Source organism: Botrytis porri, assembly GCF_014898465.1.
Source record: "Botrytis porri strain MUCL 3234 chromosome Unknown BPOR_008, whole genome shotgun sequence".
Lineage (NCBI taxonomy): Eukaryota > Fungi > Ascomycota > Leotiomycetes > Helotiales > Sclerotiniaceae > Botrytis > Botrytis porri.
In genome coordinates, this window is record NW_024066082.1 from 2,659,129 (window position 1) to 2,670,952 (window position 11,824).

Sequence of the window (11,824 nt, forward strand, 5' to 3'; positions counted from 1 at the left end):
TAAATTATAAATTAAAAATTATAACAGGATTCCTGAAGGATTCGAAGTACTAGAGGGCAAAAACAATCCTTCGAGAGAGATATGATATTATAATTAATTATAGTTTTTATAATATTTTGGGAAGAATTAGATAAAAAGAAAAGGATTACTATAACAGAATAGAAAGTGTAAAGTTTTTATAAATATATTAAGAAATCTAATAGAAGAAAGGTTTTTGGATATGATAGATCTACAATATAGATAACTTAAAGAATTTAAAAAGATTGTTTAGGAGGTTGCTTGTAGATTTTAATAAAAAAGTTCGGGAGGGGGTAGGTTTTTATTTCCTTTTTCCATTTGCCTTATTCAATTAGAACCATATACAGGCGTATCGCATGGTTTTAGTATAGCTATATAGACCGAATTGATTATGAATTTACTATTACTACTACTACAAATGAATCCTGAAACTCGAATTATATAGAATAAGCTATAACTTTATTATCTATATCAAAATTAGAATTTTCAATAAATCCTTTATATTCAATAAGAAATTATTTAAAGCTTTATTAAAATTATTACCTTTGAACTTTTCCTTATATTTATATTAGAATTCCTTATATTCCTTTTTACTATATTAAGTTAGTTAATAATCTTTTATCTTATAAATAAAGTATTTCTCTTTTATATATAATTTGAATAAATATTAATTATTTTATTCAGAATTTCTATTTTGATTATATTCATTTCGATTATAATAATATTATAGTTTTGTTAAGGTAAATTTATTCTCATATTATAATAATTAAATATAACTTCTTTAAAAGATTTGAAATATTTTTAATAAAACGAAAGCAAATTAAAGAATATATTTATACTAAAGTATATATAATAACAATCTTTTAATAGAGTAATCTTTCTGTTTTTATGGTAAAGCTAAATCCTTTATATAAATAATAAAGTTTTGTAATTATAAATTATTAGTATTAAAGTATTGTTTTCCCTTTATTATTTAATTCTATTATTATATTCTTAAATATAATACTCTTTTATTATTATATAAGATTATACTTAATTCTAAGCCTTTAAATATAAATTTCATTAAATCATAAATCTTAATTATTATATCAAATAAATTGTTTAGATTTATATAATAAAAGTTGAATATAATATTGATAAGTATAATAAAAAATGCCTTTTTTAATAATAATATAGGTAAATTATTATGTTTTAAATTATTAAAAAAGATCAAGAATTTATACGTAAAATTATTATTTTGATTATTGTATTTATTAATTTCATTGTAAAGTTTTGTAAGATTATTTAAAAACTAATTGATATTTATAGGTCTTTATAATTGAAAAGATAAAATTTCTTGAATAACTTTATTACCTTTTAAAATTTTTTCTTCTTTATTTTTATAATATTTATTAGAATTCCCTTATAAAATATCATATTCTTTATTTTTGTTATTATAAATATTATTTTTTATTTTTTATTTTTTATTTTTATTGCTTTATTTTATTTATTTATTATTATTGTTATTGAGTAAATCATTAATTGATTATTTAGTTTGTTATTATAAGATTATATTGTTATTAAATTAATAGAATATTTTTATTTTTATTAAAGTTGATCTTGATTATTATTAATCAAGATTTTAAAGATTAGATTAGAAACATAATTATAATGATATTAGAATAGTATTGATATTGAATAGATCGAATAAATATTAGTTTTATTAAATTATAATATTGTTTTACAAATAATAAGTTAATTATAATTACTTATTAAGAATAATTAATAATATAATCTTAAATTATTAATATTTATTATTATAATAATAATTCTGATAAAAAAGAACATTTGGTTTGTTCTTCTTGATATCTTTATTTTTATTATTATATTAATATAGATTAATATTTAATAATTCAATTGAATTTCCTACTTTAATTATTTTGAGAATAATTAATAACGTTTTCAATCCTTTCATAATTCTTTCAAATATACTTAATAATTGAAACTTAAAATCTTTTTTTTAAAACATTTCTAATCTTAAGATTCAATTATTATTAAAACACTATATATTATATATCGATTAATAACTTATCGATTATTCACTTTAAGTAAATAATATGCTTTGTAATAAATAATTCATATATATAAAGTTCGTATTCAAGCTTATATAATAGTTATATTCTAGCGAATAGAAAATGCTTTGATTTAAAGTTTTTAAAATTTATAATATAATTTAATTATAACTCCTTATTATAAAAGTCGTTGTATTCATATTTATATAATTTGAATTTATAAAAATCTTATGTTTTCTTTTTATTTATATTATCAATATTAAAAGAGTAACAATATACAAATGGGAAAACGAAATACAGGAATTTGCTTTCTTAAGAACGAAAAAGTGCTATTAGAGAATTCTTTATAATAGAAAAAAGCGGAAAATTTAACAGATTCTGATTGAAATTGATATTCAAACGAGCTCTAATGTCAGGTGTATTCAATCTAAAGAACTTGCTACTTTAGAGTGAATAGTAGGCCTCTTATAGGCTGCTATTAAGACTAGCTCCTTTGATGTAGGCTATAAATGGCTTAGGGCCATTCATTTAACCCTTGTGTACACACATATGAAACCCGACGATCTTATATTTACGTGCTTAATCCATCACTTCAGCCAGTAAATGACTTAGAATTGCCTGATACTTAATACGAGCACTCTAGATGCGAGGCTACCTACTTTTGGTATCTTCGAAGCTATTAGATTTGTTTGTTACACCGAACTAGACATTTTAGTAGAGTGGTTGTATAGAATCGGCAACCCACCTTGACTGTCTAAAATCTGCACCCCTCATGCTTCTAGTGAATCACAACAAATAAATAACATCACACTCACCTCGCTTCTTAAGCGAACATTTTACAGCCGTGATTGAGCATTTGCTGATTGATGATGTCATTCGAAATCTCGAGCTGACTACATTGGACTGCAGTGTCCACACTCTAAGCCTATGGCATTTCTTCGAGAGAAATCTTTGGAATAGTCAAGAACAAGCATATTTGGTTTCTTCAAGAACGCGTCTGCTGGCAAAAGAGCGGAGCATTCATCTTTCCATCCCTTCAAGTGGAGGACAGGTTCGGTGCTTAGAGTCAGAAGCACTTGGTCATTGTCCTAAATTAAGCATACTACTGTTAAATTACCCTTGAAATGTTGCATACACGTGGACAAAAAGCTTACAGATTTCAGGTACAGTAATTCTGATTAAAAATCTCGGAAATCTTACAATCATACCGAATTTATCTTAAAAGCGAGTCATCCTTATCACAGGTTGCTTTGATTGCGTTGAAAGGTGTAAGATTGAAGAGGGAGCTATTATCGAATAATGACTGGTGTCATACGACTCATAAGAAGTAATATGAGAATAGCCTCAAAAGATTAACAATCAGATAAAAGAACTATGTTAAGGAAGAAATGGCTTCCTAATGAATTAACCTCTATAGAGGTTGATCACGTGACCAACTGATGTCATTAGGGTCCAGGCAAGACAGCTGACAGTTTAATAGTACTATCGAGGCCGATTTAAACGATTTAGACAAAACCTCAAAAACAAATTTTTGTTTATTACGAAAAACGATTCTATGATTTATATAATGTGTAGATAGAAATTTAAAAAAAAGATTTATATTATATAGAAATCTATTTTTTAGAATACTTATTATAAAATAAATTATTTTATTAGATAAAGCTTCTAATTAACTTTATTTAATTTATTTTAAAAGTCATTTTAGAATTTTTTTAAGAAGTGTATTAATGTTAAAGATTTTTATACATAACTTTTTCGAATGATTTTTTTTATTGTGTATAGGTTATTATATAATGAGTAAGACAATCTTAATAGAGATTTTTCAATATAAATAGAAATGTATATCTAGATATTAGATTAAATTAAATAATTCTAGTTCGAGTTTAGTTTGTTTAATTAATATTTAAAATTAAAAAAAATCGTTCAATTTTTAAATTGAATATTAGTTTTATATAAAAGCATACTACTAAATTCTAAATACATTTTTAGCTCAGGTAAAAATCTATTTGTAGGGTTTTATTCAAATCGTTCAAATCGGCCTTAATAAGTGCGGAGGGTTTAATTCCCGGATACACTCTGGAACTGCTGTTGGATTCGATTACCAACAAGATGGGCACCCGATTAAGATTCTCAGTCAGTCTATCTTTGGTAAGGTTGCATCGAGAGAATGAAACTATGGCCCTTCCTTCGCATCATCAGATGAAGCAACTCGACTTTGAACACTTCCCGTTCCAAGATGCATGATCGATGCTTTGAACTAGCCTATTCTTGATTAGCTCGATTAAGGTTAGGTCAGCCTCCCGCCGCACCGTCGGTACAAAGCAATTCGGCTTTGAGGATTTTCAATCGAAGTTGTGCAAACATATATGGAAAGATTTTGTAAAGTGATATTAAACTTGTCATTATATCTCGGGACCTCAAGCTTCCGTAATACTTTATGTGTTGCGCATTGCGCCATCTCCAGCAGTCCGCCGCTTCCCCAAATCGCGGAACCAGTCGATGAAATATGCATAATATCTGCCCAGCATGCGGACTGGTCGAAATGACGGCAAACTTGTTGATTAAAGTTCCAGCTATCCCGAGTTGCGCTGACTTTGAATAAGTCAAACATGATCACTAGTCGTGCGTTGTTGGGCTATAAAAGGCCGGCTCCCATTCTCGAACGTCGGTAGCTGAAATACCTTATATCGCACATCTTTTTTTCAATCAAAAGATTTCAATCACCCACTATCATTTATAACAAAATGGCCTATAGTCTCAAAAGCTGGGAAGCTATCGGGCATTCCAAACGCGATACTCTGTTGTCGCTTATCCCGGAAGAATGGCGAATTCCACTCCCACTTCCACCTCCCGAAATATTACCTGACGTGACAGGCCATATACGCCAGTACCTCTCTTCGAAGGAAATGGAAATCACAGAGACAGACGCTGTCGATATCGTTAGAAAAACTTCTAGCTGAGACTGGACATGCCGTGCAGTTACCGAAGCGTTCTGTCATAGAGCAACGTTGGCTCATCAGATGGTAGATAAACCCCCACACCCTCCTCCAGTGAAATGAAGATTGATGGAGTCTATATGTAAATAGATCAACTGTCTCCATGAAATCATGTTTGAATCTGCCCTCCAACGTGCCTCAGAACTCGATGCCTATTTCGCGGAACACAAAGAGCCAATAGGTCCATTACACGGTCTTCCAGTCAGTCTTAAAGACTCAATCCACATGAAAGGCGTAGATACAAGCTTGGGCTATGTCGGCTGACTGGGAAAGCCCAAAAAAGAAAAAGAAAAAGAAAAAGAAAGTCAAGTTGTCACTGATCTTCGCTCTCTTGGTACAGTTATCTACGTGAAGACCAGTGTTCCTCAGGGGTCTATGTCCGCAGAGACACGTAACAATATCATCGGTTATACACCTAATCCTCGTAATCGTCAACTCACTGTTGGGGGAAGTTCGGGTGGCGAAGGCGGCCTTTTAGCTCTGCGAGGAAGCTCTGTCGGACTTGGAACCGGCATCGGCGCCTCGACTCGTGTCCCAGCAGGTTAGAATGGCTGCGACGGACTCCGCCCATCAACTGGCAGATTGCCGTATGAGGGGGTCGCCTCGACGATAGACGGGATCATGCTTCCGTTTGTGGTTGGGCCAACGGCGACACAGGCAAGTGGACTGGAATTGATGATGAGGAGCTTGTTGCAAACTGAGCCATGGAGGAGGGATCCCATGGTCATTGAACTTCCTTGGAAAGAGGATAAACTTATCAAAATGCATGAAGAAATAAGTGTCAAGGACAAAATGGCATTTGGAATCATGATCGGCGATGGGTATGTGAATCCACAACCACCTGTAGAGAGAGCAATGAGAATGGTTACAGATGCGATCAAGGCGCTAGGCCATAAGATATATCTTCACTTCCAGATGCAAAAGATTCTTGCTAAAACTGCCAGGTCATCGAATGGAAGCCGCCGAGCCACACCGCTGGTAACGATCCATATGTTCGTGATCCCTGCCTTAAAGTAGAATATGATTAACCATCATTTAGTTTAAAATTTGCTTTGCCGACGGTGGTAAGGCTCATCACTCAGCACTTGCGATATCTGGAGAGCCTCCAACCGAACCTATCTTAGGAACTTGTCCCTTCTTAGCCTAGGCATACTCAGAGGAATGGGGCGTAGTGAAGAGTAGTAAAGAACTACAAAGAAGGAAAAGGAGGGTAAAGCATAGAGAGGGGGATATTAGAAGAGGGTGTGCCAGTAAAGAGAAAGAAAAGGGAGCAGTATTCCCGGTAGGTAGCCTGCTTCAAGACTTCGATCCAATGCAATACATCCCGATTCAATGCTCTATCCACTTGATTTCTTAAGCAAACAATACCCTATCGATAATTAAATACACTTTTTGCGATTTATCTTCATAGATTCTGTCTTTTTGCTTCAATGATTCAATTGAACTCCTCAATTTGATGTTCGCGCACTGACCATCTGTATTTGTCTAAGCAAATGTCCCTCTTGTACATTATTCGTGGTTGACGTATTTGTAACGTGTTAAAAAATGTCTAATGACGGTATTCTCGTGCTACGCTTCAAGATCAGCAAAGAATGTTTGAGCTCCGGCGGATTCGGCGGAAGGATCTTGACTAGCACCATGGAAGAGACATTGTCAGCACATAAACATCCTGTCCATACCTCCATAGCTTCCATACCAAACCAACCACGAGCATTCCTCTCTTCAAGATCAAACCATCAACGAAATCACACACCTTCGCTTCGTCTACAAACACAATCTTAAACACGATGGCTCCTACAATTTTGATTGTCGGTGCAACAGGAAATACTGGTCGAAGTGTTGTGGAGACACTTTCTGTGAGATTCTATAATAAGTATACTAAATTACTTATTAATATCTTATTAATTAAGCTATATATATATTAATAATATAAGTATAATATGATTTTATATTATAAAATTATATTATTATATTATAATATAGCTATATTTCTTATCAAATTGATTTATAATAAAATAAAATAAAATGAAATTATATAAAAGATTGTTAATAAATTAACTAAATTAATTAATTGTATTTTTCTTTTATAATATAAAATAATTTTATAAGATTCGATTTAAATCGATTTTATTTATAAGTATAGAAATTACTAAAATTTCATTATAAATTATATAAACCTAGGATATTCTTTAAAGAAAACCTAGGAAAAAGCAAGCAAATTCAGCTCAATTAAGCTCTCTCTTATAATTTGTCTTCAATTCAACTCTTATATTATATTCGATTCGTCCTTCAAGCTAGAGTGACTAAGTCTTCTACTATTACTAGAATATCATTATTATTATTATATTCTGGAAAATTACCTCCAACACTTTCAGACTCAATCAACAACAACAATACACTAGCAGGGCATCGAATCATTGCCCTAACACGATCTTCGGACAGCCCTACTGCACAGAGACTTGGCAAACTTCCAAACGTCACGATTGAGGAGAAAACTTGGGTTGATATCAGTCCCAAGTGGTTGAAGGAACGTAATGTTGTCAAGGTTTTTGTATGAGCCCCTAGCACGTTTTAAACACTTCTACTATATCAAAAATATGCTAATCCCACTTTTAGATTGCTTCCCATAATGACCCCTCTCATTTTGCAGATGAATCAACATTCCATGTTGCTTTACTTAATGCTGGCGTCAAGTACGTTGTACGCATCTCCACCACAGCTGTCAATGTCCATCCCAACTTCCCAGTATACTATCCGCGCCAGCATTGGGCTGTCGAAGCTTTATTGAGCTCTCCTGAGTTTGAAAAGCTTCAATGGACCTCACTCCAGCCAAATGTCTTCCACAGTTTCGCTCTTCGACCTGCCGTAGATTTCATCAAGCAATATCGCAAAGATGGCAAGCAAAACACACTCCTGTTGATGCCTGATGGTGATGCACCTCTTGGATGTATTGAGGCTAACGATGTTGGTCGATTTGCCGCTGTTCTTCTGGCCCAGGGAGATCACTCCATTCACAACAAGAAGAAATACGAACTTAACGGACCAGTTGATATCAATGGAAAACAGATTGTCAAGCTGGTGGAGCAATACATTGGAGCAGAAGTCAAGGATGTCAAATTTAGAGACATGACTTTCATTGACACTTGGGCTGATTCGGTCGAGGATTACAAGACTCTCATTCGATCCATCAAGGGTGCTGCTAGTACAGGCTGGCAAGGGAAGTGCTCGACTGCAACGACGAGTAAGGAGTTCCTGGAGCTATCTCCACCAAAGACCACTCCTGCAATGTGGTTGGAATCTGCGCTTGAAGAATAAACAAACGATAGATAGCTCGGTTCTATTAAGACGATCATCATTGCGAATTCTCCTGTGGGACTTTAAACCTGATTCTAGATGTGTGAAGTAGAATCCAGCTATATAACAACTTCTTCTCAAGCTTTATTATAACAAGTGTTGGTTGGAGGGGAATGCCATTCTTGACATGTTACAGTCCATAAGGTTGTCGTATCCCATCACAAATTCGGAAGATTTCAAAATTATTGTAACAATTAAAAAGAAGAAAAAAGGGAATTCTATGAATTCTCGGCCTGAAAGTTGGTTTTCCCCAACGGCTAGATAAGCTCTATGTAAGCGAAAACAAACAGCCGGTAATTGACCTTTGAAGTCTGTCTCAGTTTCACCTATTTAATATATTATTAATTTAAGTCAAAATAAAACAAAACAAAACAAAAACTAAAATGCGATAAGACAAAACCAAACTTGAAGTCTTTCTTACATTCAGAATTGGTATCCTTATCTAATATCTTATTGAATAGAGATCTGAATTGTTAAAATTCTTTCAATTGGTGATCTATTCCCGCCCGTTATTTAGCTGGTGTAGAGATGTAGAGACAGGCAATTAAGGCAACAGTATATAGCTCATCATGCCTCACCCTACCAACCCCCCACCTCTCTCTGGTGGTGGGGCTGACGGGGCCAAAGTGACCTTAAATACCACGTTTTGCTAATCATCCGACTCACTGTCCGGGGCTCTATCATGACTAATAAAGCTAAGCCTAGGCATTAAGCTCAAGGTAATTGGCCCTATCGTAACACTGCGCTTCCTTGGACACCTTGATGGGGAAGTAAGATTACCATTGATGGAAGATTTGCTTCGAACGAATGGTACCACATTAATGTCATTGAGTGATCTCTCTTGCGCTATCAGTCCACGGATTCCTGTGGTGGTCGTAGCGAGCTCCGTCGTAACTTGTCAGGAGATTGTTGGCGGTGAGAACCGTTTGAAGATGAAGCAGACAATGATTAATAAGTGGTCGGATGTTGAAGTAACAATCACATGATATTTGATGTCGTTGCAAATCTATTGTCAGGATGATCTGGGCGGCTCGAAAGAGCAGACGTCTAAATGAAGTGAAGAATCGAGGAGACTTCCTATGTTCACCCGACAGGGATTCGTTCTATCTTGAGGGTATTCTCAGTCGCGATGCTGAGGCTGAGTCTCTTATCGTGAAATCCCGGCATGACAATCCCCGCTGGGAACAATTTCCGGGGCGACGGTCCACTTTGTGTTACCTCCAGCTACCCTTTCTGGTCCAACATTCCGCATATGAGGCTGATAAAATGAAGTTTAGGGGTCACAGTTTAAGCATCAAATTGAAAGATTGAACGTTGAACGTTTGACCGCATTACCGGTACTGGTACTTGTCAGGATTTCTCATACCACAGACAAATAACACGCAAGTCCAGTACGCATATCTACTTTCCAAGGGTATCTCGTATAATAAATTCACGCTTTGTTCCATTTACTCATTTAGAAGGCATAAAGATGTATCCTTTGCTAACCTCATCTATATACCGTACTATTTTGAAAAGTTCGAGGCAGGCTAGCAAGGACCCTTAATTTAAGTGATGAATAATCCATCAAATGAACGAATCAATCGCCTCCTGTGTTTACCACAACCTAACCTACGATAAGCTTAAATTTTTAATCCTTGCTAACCTTCCTCGAATTTTTCGGTAGAATACGATATCATCAATGCTTAATCGTAATCTTCCGTATGATAAGCAATCTTATTCGCTGGAAAAGGCTCAGACTGTAGAAATTGTCCAGTAGAAATTATTGCGTAATAATCACATTACAGGTCGATTATAGTATAGAGATTTCATAGTAGTACAACCGCACTTTCCCTATGGTGACATTTGCCTCCTTGCTTAATGAGAGGCTTACATCACTTCACAAGCAGAACCTCGAAAACTTCACCACAGCTTTCAATTCTTCGAGCTACTAGTGTTATTCTACCTTCATAGAGATTATATGGTAACGGCGTTTGTATCTTCGAGTCCCCCAGTCAAATCGGATTCTGACTCCTGAGCAATAGGAAAAGGCAAAAGTCAAATCCTCACTTGCCTGTGTTCATTTAAACTTCTAATATTACATTATCATTATGCGGGCTACATTCAACCCGTACGTTAATATGCGATAGGACAGACTCAAACAAGCGAGTTGACTGTTATCCTTCGGTTATTCTTCTGCTTCACAGGGGACAACAGACTAGCCTATCACTAGGGAACATGTTCATCAGAAGTTCAACTAGAAATCTTTCGTCGACAAATTGCAAAGTGGAGGATGGTATATGCAAAGCTGAGAGTTTCTGTGGATATCATATCCAAATGAGCACTCTTTGGTTCGGTGTCTGCGGACTCACTCCGGAAACAAAGCCTTCGTATGGAGGAGATATGCCCTTCAAGACGGTGGCAGGAAACTATATAAGAGCGACCTTGTCCCATCTAAAGCAAGCACAACAAACGCTTTCAATCATTCAATCATCTCTATTAGTTCGACAATTCCACATCATCTTTACACTTCTACTTTCACTTCTGCACCTCATACCACAATAACCAAAATCAACATGTTCGCCTCCATTCAGAAGCTCGCTACTTTGGCTCTCTTTTTCGGGCTCTCTATCGCTGCACCGGCGCCCGCCCCAGCTTCTGATGCTATACCCCAAGTTTCTACCGAAGCTTTGGTGGCCTTCGGCCTTACTGAGGACATGGTCACCGCCGCCAACATCACCAGCCGCGATATTCTCGAGGCTCGTACCGTCCTCGCAACCCGCGTTGCTTCGTGCACACCACCACATGCGCCCCACGACGCCACTTACGGCGCCTGTGTTCTTCCTTTAGTCGAGCCGGCCCGCCAGGGGAATACGATTTACATGCTAATTCTAGCAGAATACTTGAGCGGCAAAATGGCTTGCCCCACGGATGGTATTTGGGGCGGGGCTGCGCGTCCAGTCATCCAGATCACCGCTCATCGCTGTGGGGGTCCAGGCCCAGAGTATGTTGATCAGGGACCGCAAGGGTGGTCTATTGACAGTTCTTTCAACGAGAAACCTTGTCTTCCGGGTAACAAATGCTATTAGTGAGTTACTCGCGGAAACGTTGTTGATTTTGGAATGCAAAGCTAACAAATTATAAGGAACAAGCGCCTGTCTTAAGGAGGCACTGGGGTACTGAGCGCTCAAATGTATCTAATTTCCATATCCGTGTTTCGTTCATCTCTTTGGGATCACTCGCTACCCGATGACAAATTGTTTCTAATGTTTTTGGAAAAGCTACTGCAGGTAGTAGGATGGCTGTGTAATAGAGTGTTCTTTGACTTGGATTTGATTTGAATATTTTCATTTCCTGGTTCTTTTATAGATTTAAGGGGGGTTGATAAGATGAAATGCATACTTTGATTTGTCTTGAAACATACTT

The 11,824-nt window shown here is 35.5% G+C and overlaps 3 protein-coding genes across 3 annotated transcripts; all 3 read left to right on the forward strand.

Annotated features, from left to right (window-relative positions):
- Window positions 1–5,176: 5,176 nt before the first annotated feature.
- On the forward strand, window positions 5,177–6,297 carry EAF01_006865 (uncharacterized protein; the record flags this gene model as incomplete). The annotated part of the gene is made up of 4 exons (XM_038915119.1): window positions 5,177–5,266; window positions 5,339–5,606; window positions 5,679–6,043; window positions 6,105–6,297. The coding sequence occupies 4 exons, from the start codon at window positions 5,177–5,179 to the stop codon at window positions 6,210–6,212; spliced, it is 831 nt and encodes a 276-aa protein (XP_038770074.1). The 3' UTR covers window positions 6,213–6,297.
- Window positions 6,298–6,852: 555 nt separating this feature from the next.
- Window positions 6,853–8,380, forward strand: EAF01_006866 (uncharacterized protein; the record flags this gene model as incomplete). The annotated part of the gene is made up of 3 exons (XM_038915120.1): window positions 6,853–6,921; window positions 7,374–7,616; window positions 7,682–8,380. 3 exons carry the CDS (start codon window positions 6,853–6,855, stop codon window positions 8,378–8,380), a joined length of 1,011 nt encoding a protein of 336 aa, XP_038770075.1.
- Window positions 8,381–10,974: 2,594 nt separating this feature from the next.
- Window positions 10,975–11,487, forward strand: EAF01_006867 (uncharacterized protein; the record flags this gene model as incomplete). The annotated part of the gene is made up of 1 exon (XM_038915121.1): window positions 10,975–11,487. One exon carries the CDS (start codon window positions 10,975–10,977, stop codon window positions 11,485–11,487), a length of 513 nt encoding a protein of 170 aa, XP_038770076.1.
- Between the last annotated feature and the right edge of the window lie 337 nt (window positions 11,488–11,824).